The sequence below is a fragment of the Psammomys obesus genome, unplaced genomic scaffold (genome assembly GCF_907164565.1).
Source record: "Psammomys obesus unplaced genomic scaffold, mPsaObe1.curated_primary_1811, whole genome shotgun sequence".
Taxonomy (NCBI): Eukaryota; Metazoa; Chordata; class Mammalia; order Rodentia; family Muridae; genus Psammomys; species Psammomys obesus.
Window position 1 is genome coordinate 12,044,160 of NW_026596046.1, and position 23,399 is coordinate 12,067,558.

The 23,399-nt window shown below is 43.8% G+C and overlaps 1 protein-coding gene across 1 annotated transcript in view; it reads right to left on the reverse strand.

Annotated features, from left to right (window-relative positions):
* Window positions 1-20,044, reverse strand: part of LOC129688413 (translation initiation factor IF-2-like) — a 53,789-nt gene extending 33,745 nt beyond the window's left edge. Inside the window, exon 1 of the mRNA XM_055623240.1 lies at window positions 19,756-20,044. Coding sequence (XP_055479215.1) covers window positions 19,756-20,044 — 289 coding nt within the window. The remainder of the gene's footprint in view (window positions 1-19,755) is intronic.
* Between the last annotated feature and the right edge of the window lie 3,355 nt (window positions 20,045-23,399).

A 23,399-nucleotide genomic window follows, 5' to 3' on the forward strand; every position in this document is an offset into this window, starting at 1 on the left:
AGAAAGAAAGAAAGAAAGAAAGAAAGAAAGAAAGAAAGAAAGAAAGAGAGAGAAGGAAAAGAAAGAACAAAGAAAAGAAGGAAGGAAGGAAGGAAGGAAGGAAGGAAGGAAGGAAGGAAGGAAGGAAGGAAGGAAGGAAGGAAGAAAGGAAGGCAAGGGAACTCCAAAGCCCACTCCAAGTGACACACTTCCTCCAACAATGCCACAGCACCTAATCTCTGTTAAGTATTGCCACTCCCTAATAACCAAGCATTCAAATATATGAGCCTAAGGGGGCCCTTTTTATTCAAACCACCACAACCACTAAAGAGAGTGTCCCTCTCTCACTCAGGAATCATTAACTGGCTCATGGAGGGGTGGGACTCCATGAGCCCCTCCCCTTCAGTTGTTTTCTTAAAATGCCATTAACTTTGTGTTATCACTAGACTTAATATCTATTAAGTTCTTTTTGTGTCTTTTTGTCATTCTCTGGTGTTCGTGTGCTGTGCACATGTGAATGAAATAAATGCATGTGTGGAGACCAGAGAATGACTTCTTCAGTTGCTCTCAGCCTTACTGTTTGCAGCACTCTCTCACTGAACATGAAGCTCATGGATTGACTACACCAGCTGGTCAGTGAGCTTCAGGAATCTATTTGTCTCTGTCCTACTCCACTGCCCCAGCTCTGGGATTATGGGTAGGCCACAACACCTGCCTTTCACAGGGGTGCTAGGATTTGAATTCACCTCCTCATGCTCTTCCAGCATGCACTGCAACCACTGCACTGCCTTCCTGGCCCCTCCATTAAGTCTGTATATGTATGTGCGTACGTACGTGTGTGTGTGTGTGTGTGTGTGTGTGTGTGTGTGTGTGTGTGTGGAACACTTAGAATCTACTGTCGGTAATTTTCAGGTATACAATAAATCATTAGCAATCACCGTTGCCATGTTATAAACTAGATTTCTATAACTTGGTCCTTCTAAGAGAAACTTTGCATCCTTTGACCAGCATTTCTTAATTCTTCAAGGCCCATCTTGAGCACCTATCACAGAAACAATGTTCTTAAGAGACTGTACATGAAACTCCCAGGGTCTCCTAGCTCTTCTCTCTGCTCTAGTCCTGCCACGTCTCTCTCTTGTAAATGGGATTAATTATTCCATTAATATTAATTAATGCTGGTTACTAATACGGTGATTGTTATTCTTTAGCCCACTATTTTATAAACAAAAGACACAGAAACCTGTTAGGTGTATAATAAGCCGTAGAACTCTGAAGCTGGGCAGACATTAACCCTCCAGGCTATCTTGTCTGCTTCCCAGCCAAAATCACTGTAACCACTTGCACATGTTTCCCATGAGCTGCTTCTGCTCCATCAGGCCAGTCCTCGGAACAAGCTGCTCTTGACCACATGCTCCTGGTTACGCTAACTCTTGCCGACCCGCTCCTTTCTTCCTCCTTCCTCTCTCCTCCCTGTGGTTCTTCTGCAACCCCACAAGCCCTTGAGTCTTTGCTCTTCTTCCCTCTCTTTTGCCCAACCCAGGCTGAAGGCAACTTTATCAGCCAATCAGGGATAATTTGGGAGGCAAGATTCACACGTCACTTTTGGATACTTGAGAAATTTCTCTTAAGACAGTAAGGATCTTGGGGAATAAGCAATTAACATTTGCATATGTAGTACCTCCAGATCAACCCCCATACGTACTCTCTCTAACACACACCACACCACACCCCCCAACTGAGCTTGAACCCAGGACACCACACATGCCAGGTAAGTGCTCTACACTGAGTTAATTTCCTAGGCATCCTTTTATCGTTTATTGTGGGACACAGTCTCAATGAATTGAGCAAGCTGGTCTTGAACTCGGCCTGTAGCCTAGGCTGACCTTGAACTTGTGATGTGATCTTCCTGAATTAACTCCTGAGTAGCAAGGATTATGGCCACCAGGCTCTAGTCACAAACTTTCCATTAGTCACAAGCATGCCTTCATATTCTTCCTGTAAATCCCTTCTATTTTTTTTTTTTTTTCTAACCAGGGTTTAGAACCAAATGTATGTTGTAATGCTTATTCTCTCAATTCGGCTTTGAGCACAGCGATGGCCACTCTTCACTGTCAACTTGACTGGATTTCAAATCACTTAGGAGATTCTAGGTGGTGGTGCTGGTGTGTCTGTGAGGGCATCCCCAGAAACTAGGTAAGACGCTGCACTTCACCTCCTCCTGTTCTTCTTTGAGACAGAGTCAACCATACAGCTCTGGCTAGCCTAGAGCTTGCAATGATTATCCTCCCTGCACTGGGATTACAGGTATACCCTGTGCATGCCCAGCTATTGGTAATTTTTTCTAATAGAACTCTGCAATAGATTCTTAGAGAGAGACTACTGAATCAAAAGATCATAAATGTGTTTCACTCAGTCTTGCCAAATTCACTTCCAAAGGGTTGTACCATCTCACATTCCCACTAGCTGTGTGTTATTGTGTCTGTTTTACGACTTACGGTATACATGCATACATTCAAGGAAAACACACATATAAATACTAAAAACTAAATCATAAATAAAAAGTCCTTTCTCACTAATCCTTCTGTCCACTGAAATTACACCAAACAGATATAGTATAGTAATCTTTGTTGCTTATTTGGGGTGGGAGAGGTTCTTTTTTATTTTTTTGAGACAGGGTCTCATGTTGCTCAAAATGGCCTCCAATTTGCTATATAAAAGGATCAGAAATTCAAGGTCATTCATTCTTAGCTACTTAGCAAGCTCAATCTGACCAATGATATATAAGAATCTGTTAAAAACAATTAAAAACTTAGTCTCGGAAGCCCAAGGATGAGCTGTCTTAGCGAATGAGTTGAAAGGCAAACAGGTCTAACTTGATTTCTTCTTCCCAGACAAGAAAGAACATGAAATATGACAGGGATGGTGGTACATGCCTTAGACCCATCCCAATACTCCAGAGGCAGAGGTAGGCTGATCTCTCATAAAGCCCAAGGCCTGCCTGGTTTACATATCAAGTTCCAGGTCAGCCAGGACTGTATAGTGAGACTATATCTCCAAGGAAAAAAAAATTACAACTGGAAATTAAACTGACAGTCCCACCCCAATCCTAGTCAGTGCCAATGGAGGACAGACCTTTGTTTTACTCCCCTGCAACACAATCTTTAGATAAACTATACTCTGTTGCCAAGATGTCATGGTGCTCACCTCTCTCCACCAGTAACCTGGCTAATTGCCACTATGGGGTCTCACATCTGGTTCCATCTTCACCTTCTGATTTAGTTAGTGCCACTCTCACCAACTAATACCCCGGCCGTTTCCAGGGTCCTCTTTGTGCTTCCAAGACTAACAAGGTGCAAACTGATGTCAGCCAAGACCTTGCCTCATTCCACCTCCAGGCAATGGGTTCTTAACCACACTCACATGTCCTCCTGTCCCTGAAACTTGTCCGTACCCACATTATCAAAGCCATACATACTTGAAATTCCTAGAGCGGAATGCACTGCAACCAAGTGTTAGGGCAAATGCTCCTGTAAGCTGGCCTCAGGAGCGCTCTGGCAGCGGCTGTGCTCCAAAGTGAATACTACTAACATATCATATTTACTAAAATCCCCTAAGCTGCCTCCTCACAGAGCGGTTCTCAGGGTCTCCAGAGCACAAGATAAGAAGGGACTTTAAGGGAAGAATGGGCGTCGTCTGTGTGTGATATGAAGAAAGAATGCCAATTCAAGGGGAAGATTAGGGTAAGGGCTCAGTTCAGTACCTGGGAAGGTATTTTGTAGTTGTGATTAATATTTTTTCTTTTTTCATTTTTTATTTTTCATTTGTTTTGTTTTTGTTTGTTTGTTTGTTTTTGGTTTTGGGTTTGTTTTGTTTTGTTTTCAGACTGGGTTTCTTTTTGTAGCCCTGGATGTACTAGAACTCTGTAGAGCAGGCTGGCCACCAACTCACAGAGATCTACCTGCTTCTGCCACCACCGATGGTGGCGATTAATATTCCTATATTGACAATTTGTCGGTTTTAAGTAAAGATTACCATCAATGGGCCGTATGTTTCATGGAATCAGTTAAAGTCTTTAAAGGAAAACCTTAGGTTTCCTTGGAAGGAATTCTGCCTCATAATAATGTTGGAATTCTGTCTGGGTTTCTGGTTTACCCTACACTTCATATATTACTGTTTTGTTGATATTTCGGTCTGCTTTTTAATTTTGAGACAGGATCTTATTTAGTCTAGACTGGACTTAAATTTGCTATGTAGCTAAGAAGGACCTCGATTCAAGATATTCCTGCTTCTACCTCTCAAAAGCTAGGATTATATGTGTATGTCATTGTACTTCCATTTTTTGGTTTGGTTGGTGTTTTTGTTGGTTGGTTGGTTGGTTAGTCGGTGGTTTTGTTTGTTTTCAGTGCTGACAACTGAATGCTAAGCTAGCACTCTGCTGCAGTACTGTTAACTCTAGCCCTCCACCCTTGAATTTACCAACCCTCACAATTACATAAACCAAATTCCTTATGTTTCTCTCTCTGTGTCACACACACACAATTGACTATTTTTCTGTGAAGAATCCTCACCGATATAGGTAGGTTCATTCTTAATTATGGTCAAGAGAAGAGAAATTGTTTGCATAAGAAATTGGCCTGAACTGACTTGTGAACTATAAATAGCATTGTTAGCAGCTTCCTCTCTGGGCAGCAGGGTAAAGAGAAATATGGTGAGCCAGGTGTGGTGGCGAATGCCTTTAATCCCAGCACTCAGGGAGGCAGAGGTAGGCTGATCTCTGAGTTTGAGGCCAGCGTGGTCTACAAAGTAAATCTAGGACAGCCAAGGCTACACAGAGAAACCCTGTCTGAGAGAGAGAGAGCCACCTGACAGCTGGAAACAGTTTAGAAATTGTATCAATAAGGCAAAGGCCTTCTAAGGATATTTAAGGTGCTGCTGCTTTTTAAATATATACTTATTTATTTATTGTTGGTGTATATGAGTGCTGGTATCATGAACATACTATGGTACACATGTGGAGGTCAGAGGATAACTTTCAGGAATTGTTTCTCTCCTTCTACTCTAGATTCCGGGGAACTTAGGTCATTGAGCTTGTGTGGCAAATGCTGTTACCCTCTGAGCCATATTGATGGCCCCTAAGATGCTTCTTCAAGCTATTAGTACAGCCTCAGTGCTTAAGAGCACTTTCATGCTCTTGTAGAGGATGCAGATTCAATTCTTAGCATCCACATGGTAGCTCGCAGTCACGTAACTCTAGCCCCAAGGGATCCAACACCAACCATAGCGTCTGTAGGCACAAGGCACACATGTGGTGAACAAACACACATGCAGAAAAAAAACACCCGTACACATAAAATTATGTTTTATGTGTGTGAGTGTTTTGCTTGCATGTAAGTGCACTTTGAACAGGCCTGTACCCTTGGAGGTCAGAAGATATCAGATCGTTTGCAACTGGAGTTATGGACAGTTTTGAGCCACCTTGTGGGTGTGGGGAACTGAACACATAAGTCCTCTGTAAGAACAGCAAGCTTTCTTAACTACTGAGCCATCTCTCCAGCCCCCATTTGTAGTGCTTTAAATGAATAATGATCTCACAAAGTAGTCTATCTGTAGGCTGAAGTTATAAGTATGTCTGCTTATGTTAGAAGACATTAAGAAAAAAATGCCTTAAACAACCCACTTTTTCTGTGTAATTAATTCAACATGTTTCCATGATTTTAGGAATTATTGGTCTCTGGGTACTCAAAGTGTAAAATTAAAACTTCAAGGTTGTAATTTTTAATTCCTGGCCTATTGCCTTAATGCCCCATTTAAAATAAAACATGTTCGTGTGTGTGTGTGTGTGTGTGTGTGTGTGTGTGTGTGTGTGTGTGTGTTAAGAGGGGGTGTACGATGGAGGACAATCTCAACGGCTGATCCTCCTTTTCTACCTTGTTGTAGACAGGGTCTGTTTGTTGTTCCAACTGATATACTAGGCTAGCTAGCTGAGATCTTCAATTCTCCACTTCCCATGTGCCCTTAGGGACACTGGAATTACAGGAGCTCCCAGTAAGCATTCAGATTTTTACTCCGGGTATGGGGATTCAAACTCAGGTCCCCATAATTACATGGCAAGTACTTTAACCCACTGAACTGTCTCCCCAGACTCATACTACTTTTTTTTAAACATCTATTTATTTAGTATGTGGAGGTCAGAGAACAGCTTTGTAGGAATCTATTCTCTCCCTCCATCCTATGGGATTCAGAGGCTTCACAGAAAGTACCCTTACCCAATGGGCCATCCTGCTGCTCACTCCCACCCCACCCCACTAACTTTTGCTGGAAAGCAAGACTGTATATTGTATACTGGTGATTGAATTTTGACATGATATCCTCTTAATAAAAGCTATAGCCTGGTGGTGGTGATGCATGCTTTTAGTCCCAGCACTTGGGGAGCAGGGACAGGTGGATTTCTGTAAATTCCACAGCCTGGTCCACAGCCTGGTCTACAGAATGAGTTCCAGGACATCCAGGGCTACACAGAGAAATGTTGTCTTGAAAAGCCAGAAGAAGAACAAGAACAAGAAGAACAAGAAGAAGAAGAAGAAGAAGAAGAAGAGAAGGAGGAGGAGGAGGAGGAGGAGGAGGAGGAGGAGGAGGAGGAGGAGGAGAAAGTTAGAGACAGACGTAGACTTCTCGGCCAGCGCCCTTACCAGGTCAATTGTCTCATCTGCCACCACAATAACTCTTGATGGAAAAGAAGGTGGTATACTGGTGATTGAATTTTGGCCCCTGTACTCTCTTAATAGATTATAGCTGTGTAGTTGTGTGGAAGGGTTAAGCAACAATATCAACACCAACAACCACCTCAGCAATCCCTAGCTGACTAGTTTTAAGCAGAAGGTGGAGGTTCGGTTCGTCTCAGTGGGGTTCTTGAAAAGAAAGACTAAGTAGGTCATCCCAATATCAAAGGCGGGGAGATGAATTATAGATGACTTGGGTAGATGGAACTGATCAGATAAAAATGCAAAATTTCTAGGCCAAAAATAATCTAATTAAATCAAAGCCTCCAAAAGTCATGCAACAGTAAAAAGCCTATTTATTAATACTATAAAATAGGATTAATGATCTTAATAGCTGAAGAAATCATAACAGGCAGTAAGATAAGGCTTGGCTGGCTAGTATGTGAGGGTTTTGCACCAGATTTTTTCCAAGAAAAAATTACATACATGGCTTCAGACATCTGAAAACAAACCCAGGCTCAGCAGCTCCAAGCATGCTAACTATATCATCAGGAAGATTCCATTCTCCACCTATGAATTGAGCAAAGACAAAAAGGAACAAATCCAGAATGTATGAAATGGCCTGTGGGCGTGAATGCCTGTTGAAACACAACTTAGCAAAACAAGCCCGACTCTGGGCTAGGAACACGGCTGTGACTCTAACAAGACAGGAGCTGAGTCATGGCACACGCTCTCACATGCCTTACAGCGCAGCCCTGGGGAGTCTGGGGCTGCAAGATCTTGAGTTCAAGACCAAACTGGGCTCCATAAGAACCTTCAAAATAACTAATAAATGTATAAAAATAACGTCGATAACAGAGAGAAATAGAAATGCTCTATTGAGGCAGAAGCCAGGGGCTTGGGTAGGGTGGGGAGAAGGCTCAAAATAAAAGCCAACCAAACAACACAACAACAAAAATACAAGCAAAAAGTAAAGTTGTGATGGCAAGAAACTGCATTTGCAAGTTTACTATCTTTCTTTCTCTTTTTTCAAGCTGTGACATTTTTGTTCTTCAGCAGTCAGTGTGTCTTTATCCCCTTCTAGATCTTGATGGATGAAGGACATGTTTTGAAACTGGCACCTGGCTTTCTGTAGATTACCTTTGCAGACCGACGGCCGTTTATTTTCAGTCATTTCCTGCTGAAGAAGTTAGCTGGCCCAGTGCCGAGAAGTGACTTCTAGGTTTCAAAATGCAGCTTTTGTCCTCATCTCTCATTTCCTCTCTACCAAGCTTCAGCTTGGGAGCTACACTGCCCCTTCTGCTTTGCTTACTATGAAAGGGCTCAGGAATGTTCCAGAAAGTACGGACACCAGTCACCATCGGATATAAAAAAACAACGATAAAGGGAGGTGGAACAAGAATGAAGGAATTACATGAACAATCCGTTTTCATGCCTGAAAACGGGGTGAATTTGCTTTGTGTTGATTCCAGTCCTGTGGATGAAAAGGTCAGTCTAGAGAGAGGTCTAAATGAGCCTGTTCCTGGTACTGGCTCTTTGGCTTAGTGGTTCAAAGCGCCCACAGCTCTTGCAGAGGACAAAGACTCCAGCCCCAGCACGTATACACACATATGGTTGTTCATAGCCCCATTTATCTATCTCCAGGGCATCTGATGTCTCCTACACATGAGGCCTCCTGCACATGTGCACAGACATACACATAGGCGCACACACACACACTTAATGCAAAATAAAAAGTCTGTTCCTGACTGAAAATAACTCCAAAGCTGCTTTGAGAAAGCCTTGTGTTGTATCTTCCAGCTTTGTTGGAGGTGTGGCTCAATAGAAAAGCCTTTGTCTGCTACCAGGAGTACATCTCCCAGCAGTACAAACACACATACACACACACACACACATACACACACACACACACACACACACACTCACTCACATACACAACTCACACACATAACTCATACACACACTCACAAACATATCTCACACACACAACTCACACACACAACTCACATGTACATTCACACGTGAGCACACACACAATTAACTCCTAACTGGTTGGAGGGGATTTAACTACAAGAATTCCTTCATGGAAGAAATTCTGCAGACTTAATAAGAAGTTAGGGTGGTTGCATGGAAACAGGAAAAATGTGTCAATGTAGAAACTCGGGGAGTTGAGATGCAGTTAATAGTATAGGGACACAGATCCACGTGTACCAGCCAGGAAATTACAGTCTGCCAGCTGCCAACCTGGGACAAGAAATCCATGAAGACAGCCGGGAAAAATCTAGAGGGGGCATGTAGCCACCAAGAGAAAGGGCATGATTTGTAGTGCTCCGCTAGGCCTCAGTGCTGTTCCTTGGTAAGAAGGGGAGTTGTGGGGGTTGGGGAAGGCCGAGGACATGGAGGAGAAAGAAATGGAAAGACTGGGGAGAGAACGCTCAGCATACAACATAGACTTTACAGAAGTTTAAAAAGAAATTAATTGATGACGAGAGAAGAAGTAACCAGAGTACCAAAAAGTGTGTGTGCGCACGCACACGCACACGCACACATGCACACAAGCCTTGTGGTGAGGTGCACACCCATGGACACTTACAGATCAGAGGAGGAAGTCAGATGCCCTGCCCTGTCACTCTCTGCCCTTGAGACAGTGCCTCTCACTGAAGCTGAAGTCAGGCAGGTGGTGAGCAAGCCCCAACAATCTATCTCTGCCCTCCTCCCCACTTTGTTGGCATCACAGGAATGTATGGCCACACCCAGATTCTTGTGTGAGTACATGGGATTCAAACTCAGGGTCTCCTGCTCTCATACAACTAGAGTTGAGCCATCTCCCAAGATAAAATATTTTGTATTTTGTACAGGCAGTGTCTCATTGTAGCCCAGACTGACCTGGAACTCCTTCTGTAACCCAGAATGGCTTCGAGCTGAAGAGGAAGATACTCTTACCTCAGCCTCTAGAGTAAGCCAACTTACCCTTATTAAAGGTGCTTACCCTTATTAAAACTAAAAACAAACAAACAACCACACACACTGTTTCCTAGATTGTCTAAGACAGAAAGTAGACCAAGCCAACACTATAATGCTGATGAACTGATTGTTTGTTTGTTTGTTTGTTTGTGTTTTTGAGACAGGGTTTCTCTATGTAGCCCTGGTTGTCCTGGCACTCACTCTGTAGACCAGGCTGGCCTTGAACTCACAAAGATCTGCCTGCCTCTGACTCCTGAGGGTTAGGATTGAAGGCGAGTGCCACCACCGCCCAGCCTGCGTTTTAATGTCTTCATGTATTTGAATTTTTATAAAATGTACATAACAAAGTTTACCATTTTGACTATTTTAATAAGTATACAGTTCTCTGGTACTGCTTGCCCTCACATCTGCTGTAACCATCATCTCATCCACCTCCACAGTTCTTCACTGCAGGTATTTTCAAGGGAGAGAGCTGCTATTTTCAAGTCTGGAAAGGGAATTCCATCATACAAGGTGGAAAAGAACTGAGCAAAGTCAGCCGTGTGTCTGATCCACAGGGAGGCTTCACCAAAGGCTGGGAGGGTGAGGAGGCTGTAGCTCTGCTTTCAGGGGCAGCCCTAGTATTGTGCTGCCTGTGGAGCACCAGAATGGAGCAGGGGGCAGGCTTACCCTAAACCCAGCATGTATAATCCTTTAACTCAGTGTCTGAGTGGAGGCCTAAAACAGGACTAGGTTCAGTGTTATTTTAATCCAAAGTCACATGGATTGGGGGTGATGCACAATTGTCTAGCAACCATGAAGCCCCGGGTTCCATCTCCAGCATTATATGTAAACCAGGCGTGGTAGCCTAGAATCTAGATCATTGCTGGTTCAAGGTCAGGGTGGACACAGAGGGGCTCAGAGGGGCTGCCAGCAGTGGGCACAGTGGGGACATCCAGCTTCACATCTCACACTGTCACCAACAGCTGCCTGCCTGATGAGCTGTATTTAGGAACCTCCACCCAGGTGAAACTAGGATTTGTGGATTTTGATGAAGACAGGAGCGTCAGAGTGAGTCAATGAGAAGTAGAGTGAGATTTTAGTTTATGATTTTTTAAAAACATTTATTTGTTTGTTTTATGTATATCGGATCATATTACAGGTGGTTGTGAGCCAACATGTCGTTGATGGGAATTGAACTCACGACCTCTGGAAGAGCAGCCAGTGCTCTTAGCCGCTGAGCCATCTCTCCAACCCCAGAGTTGGCTCTTATGAGAAAAAGGAAGAAAGGTAATCCAAAAAGTGTAAAAAGCTTTGACAGCATGAGCGTGGGCTTTTTCAGGAGAGAAAAGTTTCTTTTTTGGTTTTTGATTTTTCAAGAAAAGGTTTCCCTTTGTAACAGCCCTGGAGACGCCACTTTAAACACCAGGCAAGAGTATCACGAGCAAGCCAGGTGTGGTGCTGCGCTCTAATCACAGCAGCACTCTTGGGAGGCAGAGGCAGGCAGATCTATGTGAGTTGGAGGAGAGCCCTGTCTAGATAGCAGGTTCCAGGCCAGCCAAGGCTACCTGCTGAGACCCTGTCTCAGCAAATAAGAGAAGGAATTTGGTCCTAAGCATCTTTACAATGGAAGTACATAGGACTTTGAAACACTCTCCACCCCTTCTTTTTGTTGTGTGTGGTGTGTGTGTGTGTGTTTTGTTTTGTTTTGTTTTGTTTTGTTTTGTTCTTTTGAGTCAGTGTTTCTCTGTCCTGGATTTGCTCTGTAGACCAGGCTCGCCTCTGCCTCCCTGAGTGCTGGGAATAAAGTCCTGCGCCATCACGCCCGACTCCCACCCTTTTTAAAAACATTACTCAAAGAGTGTAGTTTGTACCAAAGTTAAAGAATTTCCTTAGTAAACAAAGTTCTAACACCTTGGAGGAAGAGGGTTGTCTAGGTTTGGGAGAGAAGGGGAATGCCCCCTTCTCCTTCAAAAAATCCAAAACAGAACAACAAAAATAAGCAAATGAGATATTTAAGCCAAACGTTTATTTATTTTTTAAAATGTACTCTTGTTCATGGATATGCACATTTTCCCCATGTGGATGTACATGTACCACATTCATGCTTGTTGCCCTTGGAGCCAAAACAGAATGTTGGCTTCTCTGGAACTGGAGTTACTGACGGTTGTGAGCAGCCATATGGGTGCTGGGAACCTAACCTGGGTCCTCAGCATAATAGCAAGCGTTCCTTACCACTGAGGGGTCTCTCCAGCCACCCCGCTTTTTTCTTGAGATGTGCTTTAACTAGCCCAGGCTTGCCTCCAACTCATTGCATAGCCAAGAATGACTTTGGTTTTTTGTTTTTTTTTTTTTTTTTTTTGTTTTTTTTTTTATTTAGTTTCCAAAATACATATGTAAGTATTATACACACTTGAGCTCAGGTACCCACAGAGACATGCGATCCATGGAGCTATAATTACAGGAGATTGTGAGTCACCTTCCCGTCCGACCTAGTACTGGGAACCAGACTCGGTTCCCTTGGGAGAATAGTACATGGTGTGTACTCTTAACCACTGAGCTGTCTCCAGCCCTGACCTTGAACTTCCCATCCTCTTTCATCCGCCTCTTGAGTAACCAACCCAGCAATCCCACACCCAGTTTTATGCAGTGCAGGGGACCAGACCCGAGGACTTTGTACATGCTGGACAAACATTCTACAAACAGAACTGCTGATCCAGCTCATGAGTCAAGGTTTTTTACAAACCACAAACTCCAGTGCCTTCGGTAGATGCAAGGTGTTTGGGAGCACATCTAGCAACATTTTAACTGTAGAATCTAAGTGGGGGATGGCTGGGTGGGTGCTCGCTGAATAACTATTAACCTTTCCATCTCTTGCAGCTAACTGTTGAGAACTAAGGGCTTTGTATCTGTCAAGCACAGGGCTCTCACTGTTTAAAAGGCTTCTGTTCACAATCGAGAAATGGGACCTCATGAAACGGAAAAGCTTCTGTAAAGCAAAAGACACTGTCATCAGAACAAAACGACAGCCTACAGACTGGAGAAGGATCTTCACCAACCCTATATCTGACAGAGGGCTGATACCAGAATATATAAAGAACTAAAGAAATGAAAAAGCAATAAATCAAGCAATCCAATTAAAAAAATAGGGTATGGAGCTAAACAGAGAATTCTCTGTAGAGGAATATAGAATGGCAGAGAAACACCTAAAGAGATGTTCAACGTCCTTAGCCATCAGGGAGATGCAAATCAAAACGACCCTGAGATTTCACCTTACACCCATCAGAATGGCAAAGGTTAAAAACTCAAGTGACAACACATGCTGGAGAGTTGTGGAGAATTGGGAAACCTCCTCCATTGCTGGTGGGAATGTAAAAATGTACAACCGCTTTGGAAATCAATCTGGCGCTTTCCCAGACAATTAGGAATAGCGCTTCCTCAAGATCCAGCTATACCACTCCTAGGCATATATCCAAAAGAAGCTCAAGTATACAACAAGGACATTTGCTCAACCATGTTTGTAGCAGCTTTATTTGTAATAGCCAGAACCTGGAAACAAATCAGATGTCCATCAACAGAGGAATGGATACAGAAATTGTGGTACTTTTACACAATGGAATACTACTCAGCAATTAAAAACAAGGAAATCATGAAATTTGCAGGCAAATGGTAGGATCTAGAAAAGATCATTCTGAGTGAGGTGTCACAGGAGCAGAAAGACACACAAGGTATATACTCGCTTATATAGGCCTATAAGATAGGATAAACATACTAAAATATGTGCACCTAAAGAAGATAAACAAGAAAGAGGACCCGGAGTAAGATGATCAATCCTCACTTAGAAAGACAAACGGGATGGACAGGGGAAGTAGGAGAAAACAAGTAACAAGACAGAAGCCTATCACAGAGGGCCTCTGAAAGAGGTATATCTTTTAGATATCTTCCTAGCAGTGTATCAAAGCAGATGCAGAGACTCATAATGAAACTTTCGGCAGAGTGCAGGGAATCATATGAAAGAAGAGGGAGTTAGTATGACCTAAAGAGAACAGGATCTCCACAAGAACAAAGTATATCAGGGCACAGGGGCCCTCTATGAGACTGTTTTTCCAACCAAGCTCCATGTAAGGATATAACCTAGAACCCCTGCTTGGATGTAGCCCATGGTAGCTCAATAACCAATTGGGTTTTCCTAGTAAGAGGAACAGGAACTATTTCTGACATGAACTCAAAGACTGGCTCCTTTACCTCCCCCACCCCCACCCCAGGGAAGATCAGTCTTGCTAAGCCACAGAGGAGAACATGGCAGCCAGTCCTGAAGACACCTTATAAGCTAGGGTCAGGTGGCAGGGGAGAAGGACCTCCCCTAGCAGTGGACTTGGAAAGGGGCAGGTAGGAGATGAGGGAGGGAGGGTGGGATTGGGAGGGAATGAGGGTGGGGGCTACGGCTGGGATACAAAGTAAATAACCTGTGATTAATATAAAAAAAAATAAAAATTAATAAAAAAAGAAAGAAACTAAAATAAATAAATAAATAAAAGGCTTCTGCTCTGCCACAGCAGACAGGGCTCAGGGGCTAGGCTCTCTGCTGTTTCTGGAAGGAAAGATTACCGAGGATGGGCCCCTGCCCCCAACTCCCTGACCCCTAAGGCTGGCAGCCAAGAGAGGCCCCTCACACAAAGCTGGGGAGAAGCAGCCTCTCCACTGTGGCTTTCTTAAAAAGAATGGCTGCTTTCAGCACCAGCTTTGATGTCAGAGAGTTCAACTGAGCCGAGTTAAACTGCCCATACTGTTTTACTCCACAAACAGCCATGCAGGTAAGATTCAAAACTCGTTTTCCACTTTGCTCTGGATTAAAAAGTGGCATGAGTCACAGGACTGGCTGATCCCTGGGACTGAAGATCTTCTTGGAAAAGACAACAGTGGCATCTTTGGCTAAGGATGCTGTAAAAAGCTCACAGGGCTGTCAGTGCTACTGCTGCCAATCAGCCTTCTGGAAGCTTTTTTTTTTCCTCCTGTCTGTTAGCTTAGCCTATGAATTCTCTTTTGACTGCAGTAAGAAGAGAGGCCAGCAGTAAAACACGCACGCTTTGCTGGCCTGAGGAGGGTGTGTCTAAACTCACCTCCCCCATCCTTCATGACATAAGAGATCTTAGAGGGACATGTGACGCTGCGGCAAAGAGGAGAGCAGATGGATTTTGTTCGGCTTCTCTCTCAGAGCTTCAGATCTGAAACAACCTTAACAGCCAACGGGGTGGGGGTGGGGCATATTGACAGGACAAGGGCAACACAGTTCTATCGATTGTACATATCATTGTATCAAAAAAAAAATGTGCAGCCCCTTAAGGAAAGTCTGCATTAGGTATTAATGAAGAATAATCTCCACGCTGTACTGTTTATTAGAAATAAAAATGAAGATAAAAGCAGTATCTTTAGTAGCTGCCCCTTTGTTCGTGTAAAGATATGGGTTAATGGTTATGTATGCAAGAACATTTTTGTTTGGATATACAACAACAAGGCTTGTTCAGGGGATGGGGATGAAGGCAGAGGCTCCACTGGGCAAGGTAGAGCATGCCTGTGATCCCAGTACTCAGGCAGGCAGAGGCAGTTCAAGACAAAGTCTTGTTACATTAGAGCTCAGGCCAGCCTTGAACTTGTCACCTTCTAAGTGACAACCTGATAACATCCCAAGTGCTGTGATTGCTGGACTAAACCACTATGTCCAGCTCCAATTATTTCATTTATTTTATTTATTTACTTTTGGAGACAGGCTCTCTTTATGTACCTCTGGGCTGTCCCACTATGTAGACCAGACAGGCCTCGAACTTTCTATGTAGATGTGACTGGCCATGAACTTACAGAGATCCTCTCTCTCAAGTGCTAGGATTAAAAGCCTGGCTCCATCTTGTTGTTGTTGTTGTTGTTGTTGTTGTTGTTGTGTTTATATTGTGGTTGTTTATGTTTTGGGTTTTGGTTTGGTTATTTGAGACAAGATTTACCTGTATGCCTCAGATGTCCTGGAACTTTTTCTGTAGAAAAAGCTGGGTGAACTCAAGAGATCCGCCTGCTTCTGCCTCTGGAGTGCTAGGACTAACGGTGTGCGTCACCACATCCCTGGCAAGTGTTTTTTTAGAATCTAGGCCAAACTGGTTATGATGTAGCAGCCATGTAAGCTGTGTTGGTTTGAAAAAGAATGACCTCCTACCCCCACCCCAATGTGCTCATATATTTGAATGCTTGACTCCTAGTTGATGGAACTGTTTGGGAAGGATTAGGAGTTGTGACCTTATTAGAGGTGTGTCACTTCAGGTAGGCTTTGAAATTTCAAAAGCCCACACCCTGCCCATTTAGCTTTCTGCCTTCTGCTTGCTCTAGTGCCATGCCTAGATGTCTCCTCCAGTACTCCTTGCCATTATGGTCATGAGCTCTAACCCTCTAGAACCATTAGACCCGAATAAAATGCCTCCTTTTATAAGTTGCATCGGCCACGGTGTTTTATTATAGCAACAGAACCGTAACTAAGAAATAACCCAAGCTGGCTTCAAACACTAGGTGACCCTCCTGCCTTAGTCTCCTGAGGGCAAAGATAACGGTGTCATCTACCACATCCAGTGGCAGTAGTTTATTTTAAACCAAAGGAAGTGAAGGGTAAAGTCTCTATTAAAAGCAAAGATAAGTTGGTTTTAGTAGGTAGAAACATAATCTGTGGTAAATAAGAAGGCTCCTAAACTGACAAAATAATTCCTTCTTTTCCTTTTTTATTGTTAATTCTTATTTTTTTTAATGTGGAAGACTCTCTGAGGAGTTAGAGCAAGGAGAAACATGATCAAAACATATTCTATTTAAAATTTTAAACATTATAGATAATGAATACATACACACACACACACACACATATATATATATGCTTTACCTGCATGTATGTCTGTAGACCATGTGTGTAACAGTGCCCACAGAGGCTAGAAACAAGGGCTGGATCCACTGGGACTGAGGTTGCAGATGGTTGTGAGCTGCTTTGCGGGTGTTAGGAATTGCACCAGTATCTTCTGGAAGAGCCTCCGATGCTCTTAACCGTTGAGCCACCTCTCCAGCCCTGGGGGGCAAAATGCAACTAGAGGAAAATGTGCAGGTGCATATAAGGAAGGCCTGAAGTCGGCTGAGCCCAAAGGAAACAGTAGATAAGAATAAGAGAAGGAATTAGGAAAATCAAGAATAGCAAAATAACAGAAAATTGCAAATCCTGAAACTGATTCTTATTTTTTAAGACTGTTTGTTTGTTTGTTTGTTTGTTTGTTTATTGAGACAGGGTTGCTCTGTGTAGCCCTGGTCATTCTAGAACTAACTCTGTAGACCAGGCTGTCCTTGAACCCAGAGATCTGCCTGCTTCTGTCTCCAGAGTGCTGGGATTAAAGGTGTGTGCCACTGCTGCCTAGTGTAATGCAATTATAAAATAAAATAAAATGAAATAAAATAAAATAATAAAATAAAATAAAAAAATTTTTTTTGGCTGGTTGTGGTGGCATGTGGCCTTAATCCCAGCACTTAGAAACCACAGGAAGCCATATCATTGTGAGTATGAGGCCAATGAAAGGACAGTCTTCTGACCTATACACAAACACACACACACACACACACACATGCACTCATGCACAGAGACACACCATCATTAGTGTACACACAAATAAATGTTTGGTTTTTTTTAATCCTTTAAATCTTTTCCATGACATTATTGCTCGTGTGTGCGCTACAGCACATGTGTATGGGTCAGGGAACAGCTCTGAGGTGCTGGTTCGTTCATTCAACCACCTGGGTCCTGGAGACCAGCTCAGGTCAGCAGGGCTGGCAACAAGCACCTCTACCAGCTGAGCCTTTTCACTGGCCCTTTTAAATGTTTTAAGTTACATTTTATGTATTCTCTTTTACGAAGCTTTCGGCAGTGGGTAAGTTAGTACAGGGCAAAGTTCATACAGGTGTGATAGTTCACTCTTAATCTCCACACTCAGGAGGCTGAGGCAGGAGGAATGCTGAGTTTTAGGCCAGTATGGACTAAGCAGTGGTTCTCAAGCTTCCTAATGCTATGGCCCTTTTATGCATTCCCTCATGTTCTGGTGACCATGACCCCCCAGCAATAAAATTATATCCGTTGCTACTTCAAAACTGTTACGAATCATAATGTAAATATTTTTAAAGATAGAGGTTTGCTAAAGGGGTCTCAACCCACAGGTTACAGTATGAGACTGTCTTTTAAAAGACAAACAAAACAAAAACCATCAGACAGGGATGACTTTGAAGCGCTAGAGATGGCTCAGCAATGAAGAGCCTGAGTTGCTCTCGCAAAGGACCCAAGTTTGGTTTTCAGCACCCAACTTTGGAGGCTGACAGTCACTTGTAAACACACACGCTCAAAATAAAAGTATATGATAGATAGATGGTGGTGAAGGAACTGAGGATGGCAGGGGTGGCTCCATTTTGTTTCTCAGACTCTATCTTAAGTTAACTGACCTTGGAGTGACTTGACCCCCACCTTTGGGTTCTGAGAAGGGCCACGCAGCCCTCCACCCTGCAGGCTGTCGTGAATGCCACTGAATGTGTTAATGGGACCTCCACGCCACCCAGATATGGGTAATATCTGTACCCATCGTACAGATATTAGATATCTGTCAGTTTGGCCGGGTGGCTTGGAACAATTTGCCTAAAGGACATCTTGATTGCTGAACCCCCCAACCCAAAACTTTCCCTTCCTCATAACTGCAAGGCTTGGAATTCCCCCGATTGCCGTTTTTCCCTTTAAAAACTCTGCCTCCCTGAGACTCGGGGGGGGGGGGGGGGGCTCATTTTCTAACCTGCTGCGTCAGGGAAGATTGGCGCCCAAGCTTGAATAAAGATCCTTGTGTGATTTGCAAAAGACTGGACTCCTAGTGGTCTTTTAGGGTCTCTCGAATCGGGCACAACAGTGGTGGGCCTCATGGTCTACATGGTCTCCAAGACTAAGGAACTCTGGACCAACCCAACCCAGCCCCCCCCCCCCCCCCACTGAAGAGAAGAAGAGAGAGGCCCTCAACTGCTGTAGTCCCAATTCAACACCCAACTCTGAGCATCTCCCCTCACACTCTCCATCTCAGACCCCCCCACACACACACACCGCCTAAGTAGAGGACTGGTTTAAGAAGCCTCTCTTAAATATCATCAATCAAGTTCACCTGGAAGAAAAAAAAGGAACTTTGAATACAACAGATTGCTTTGTTTGCATGATGTAGGTGGCCTCATTCAAATGGTCTAAGGGTTCTTCCTCTTCTCCCACCCCACTAACCCCAGCGAAGAGGGAACTATTGAAACTCGCTGTGCCTTTGGATTTTGAACTTGCCTCCTGCCTGGGTCTCTGGTGTGCTAGTTTATCCCACAGCTTTGGAATTTTTTTTTTTTTTTTTTTTTTTTTTTTGGACAATTCTTGAAAAACAATCTCTCTGTAAAATTTTATACATCCCATTGATTTTCTTGGGATTCGTTACTGGTCTAACCTAGTTTACTAGTATCACCCCAAACAACAGGATTCTACAAGTTCCTGCTTTGCTGCTCAATCGTAGACAGCGTTTATCTCCAAAAGACGGCATTTGTTCCCTGCCTGGAAAAGCCTTCTGCGTGGTGGCAGGCGGCAGCCGGAGCCATTAGCCGCCAGGGAGTCTTCTGTCAGAGAAGCTGTGCTCATCAGCGCAGAGGAGGCCGGTCGGCTAAAGTGACACCGCCTTCTGTCAGCTGGTAAACTTAATTATGCTTCTAACTACATAAATTCAAGTAAATACGTTCGAAAATACCCGAGTTTCATCTCGAACCTACAAAGGATTAATTGCAAGAAAGCAGATTACTAATGAGTTGGGAAAAAAATTGTTTTCTTCACTGTGTCACCCACAAAAATTAGTGCTTTGAGTGGTTATTTTATTTGCCAGTTCTGCAGGGAAAGTACTGTTTCCTCAATCAACACATCATGGATTTCTACATTTCCAGAATAAGAAAGAGGAGGGATGCTGGAAATGGCCTAAGTTTTTCCCCCTTGTTCCCTTACCACGGAGACAATATACATACATATATATGTATATAATAAAAATAAATTAAAAAAAACCTCCCGGGTTTAAGCGTTTCCCCAGCTGCGCTCGACTGACTCTATCCTGGGCAGTGTTTTCGTTTCTCCTCCCCTCTCTGGAGCCAATCCGAAGGACACAAATAGCTCCGAGCCCCCTGGGAGGGCACTGCGGAGGTACTGGCTGATTGCCCGGCTTGGCGCAGTGTGCAGGCTCCTCCTCCGCTGGCCTGGACTCCTGCAGGCTGGAGGCCTCGGCTGGGCTGCGCACTGCGGCTCTGCGGTGCCAGGGCCTGCGGGGATTAACATGGCTGCGATTCATCCAGTTCATTCGTGCACCACCTGGGCCTCGGCGTCAGTGACTCATTGTTTCCTCCCTGAGAAGGCCGAGCTCGTGGTGGTGTCGGTAACCCAGGCAAAGGGAAAAAAAAAATTTTTTTTAATCCTTTCAACATAACCAGTTTTCTAAACCTGAGTACAGAAGTGGGGACGTAGGGTATGTCTTCTGAGGCAGCCGTAGCCAAGGTTCCTTGCTGCCTTTGAGTTGTCCTGCGGGGAACAGAGCTTTAAATTTACGGTCTACAAACAGAAGGAGGCCCGAAGCCAGGGTTCCCTTAGCTATGAGGATGGTTCAACAGAAGGAACCGAACATACTGGATTTTAGTGACAGTACCTATAATTTGTGTAAATAAACATATTGGCCGATACATTTGCTATGTCTAAATAAAAGATCTGAGCGGGGCTTGGTGGTGCACGCCTGTAATCACAGAACTCCGGGAGAGGCAAGCAGATTATTTGTGAGTTCAAGGCCAGCCTGGTCTACAAAGTGAGCCAAGGACAACCAAGACTACACAGAAAAACCCTGTCTCGAAAAAGCAAACCAACCAAACAAACAAATAAAAGACATGCATCAAATACAAATTTTCTACATCTCTGTGTGTGTGTGTGTGTATGTGCGTGCGCGCCCCACAGTGTTCTTACAGAGATCAGAGGACTATTTACAGGAGTCAGTTTCTCCATTCACTTTGTGAGTTCCAGAAACAGAACTCAGAGAGAGTCAAGCCTGGCTGCAAGGACTCATGCCTGCTGGGTGGCCCTGCCTCCCTGTACCTGTAGGAGCATGACATCACTCACCTCACAGCAAATCTGCCTCGCTTTGGCCTAGTTTCACACTGCTTAGGAGAAGAGAGAAGCAGGAATCATGGGACTTCGGGATCTCTTTCTGGCTAAGCACAGCGCACCTCAAAAGCTTGCCTGACAGCTGGGAAGACATTGGCTATCTTTCCGTAGACTCTACAGAGATACAGATTCTGTGTTGTAGAGTATTGTGTACATTCTCAAATCTTGTTATTTGGCCTCATTCTAGTATCTGCAAATTTTATGATGTTTATAATTAATAATAATAATAATAGGACAGGACATGTAGCTCAGGGATAGAGTACTTGCCAAGTATTTGCAAGGCCTGGATTCTACCTTAATACTGTCAAAACAGCAAGCAGATAAAAAAAAATTTTTTTTTTAAATGGAAAAAGAAATAAATTCAGGATGATGGGCATGTAGCTCAATTAGCAGAGTGCTTTCTTAGTTTGCAAGAAGCCCCTGGTAACATTCCCAGCAGTGCTTAAATGGGACCTGGTAGGGCTATGCCTGTAGCCCTAGCATGTGAGAAGTGGAAGGATGATTCAGGTTAAGGTCAGCCTCTGCTACATAGTGAAGTCCAGGCCAGCATGGACCATGTGAGACCCTGTGTCAAAAGACAAAAACAGAACAAATAGAAGAAGGAGGAGCAAGAGGAAGGAGGAAAAAAAGAGGAGGAGAACAGAAAGGGAAAAAGAGAAGGAACAGGGAGGAAGGGAAGGAAATCAAGAAGAGATCTAAGTAGGTCTGAGTCAAACCCTGAGAACAGCGTGCCACCGAGCACAATGCCTCTTGAATAAATTCCAAAACAGACTCTCCATAAAATAAAGATGGAAGACACTGAAAAGGAGAAGATGGCCATAGTACAGGGAGATTACCCACAGGGCTTAATAAAACCAAAGGGAAGAGATGCCATTGTTATGCTGTGAATCAGTTGCTGTAGTAACAGGAGACCTGTCTGGCCTTGGCTAGTTTCCTGTGGTGTGTCTATACTCTAGCCTATGAACCGGCACTTGTTTGGGCTTTGAATGAGAAACACTCAAAATAATAAAGATTATGTCTCTGTCTTTCAGATCCATGTTATAGTTCAGCAGTTTGGGTGTTTTTCTTTGGTTGCCAGAGTCCTTAAAGACAGGCACCAAAATATTTGCTTCACCTTTCTGGAAACTTAACGAAGACATTCAAAGATTACGCCTGTTTTCATAGGCAGGGCATCTGCAAACGGTGCCAGTTTAAGTGCCTGAATGTCTCCCATCTAACCAGAAGCAGGAATGGTTCTCTGAATGAGCCTTTTATTGTTACAAGAAATCTGTGTACAAAAGAGCCTCATCAAATATTAACAGGTTTGTGGTGCTTGTATCAACAATATAACTGTTTGGTCCAAAGGGAAACCCCAAGCTCCCCAAAATAGCAGTGCCACTGACTGTCCCATAATAACAGTTTGGGCTCGGCTCAGGCTGACTTCTCACAGGGGTAAACAGAAATAATTTCTGGCAGAGATAAACGCCTACATTCAGCCTTCCTCGGGAACCTGTGAGGCAGGTTCCTGTCTGCCTTGAAGAGCCATCACTTCTTATCTCTCCCTGCAGCTGTCGACTGCAAATGAGACCTATGGTTCTCTATTAGCACAAACATAGGATTCATATGAAAGTTCCATGATAACCTCCAGGCTCTTTAGGTCCCTATTAACACTATTAACTTGTACCCATAATGAATATCAAAGACACCAGGCTCTTCTGGTCTGTACACTTCCTTCTCCCCTCTCTCCTGAAATTCTAGGTTGTTCCAGATTCCACACCCTCCCTTTTCTAGCTGCACCTTTCTCTTTAAAACCAACCATCCCACCTGCCCCCAGCCCCTAGCAGATAGTTCTTGACTCCCTCAAATGCCTCTGGCTATTCTCTTTCTACTGCCTGGGGAGGTGGCCACAGGGAAGTTTTTACAATAAACCTTCCAACCTGTGGAGTCATCCAGTTTAATGATTGCACTATGGCCCACTTACAATAACCAAGCAAGGTGGTTAAACTATCGGAGGACTGTGGCAAGCCAGGCAGAGCACTGTGCAACCCTACTAAGTACAGCTGAGCAAGATCATCCCACACAGACTAAAATTAAATTTCTGAGCAGCTGCTAGGTTCGTAGAGAGGTGCTTTATTTCCACTTGCTTGTTAGTATATCATAGATGAGGGGACAGAGTCCCTGCTCCATGTTGTCACTCTCAGCAGCCTGAGAGGTTCTAATCTTTCAGAGACCTCAGCTCAGGCCAAACCAGGATTCCTATAGCAGGAGAAAAAAAAAAAAAAAAAAAAATCAGACCAAGCTGGTTTGAAGCAGAGTTGGAAATTTTATTATATATATATTTCAATATAGACTTGGGGTTAGGAGAAAGAGAAGTGCTCAGAAAGAAACATATCTACATACTGGGTGTGTGCTTCCCAGGGGAGAGTGACAATGAATTGTCCCAGTACCTTATATATCATTTTGGTGCTTCTTAGGTTACATTTCAAAAGGTTACCAAGAAACCTCTCTCTCTCTCTTTCTCTAGTGAG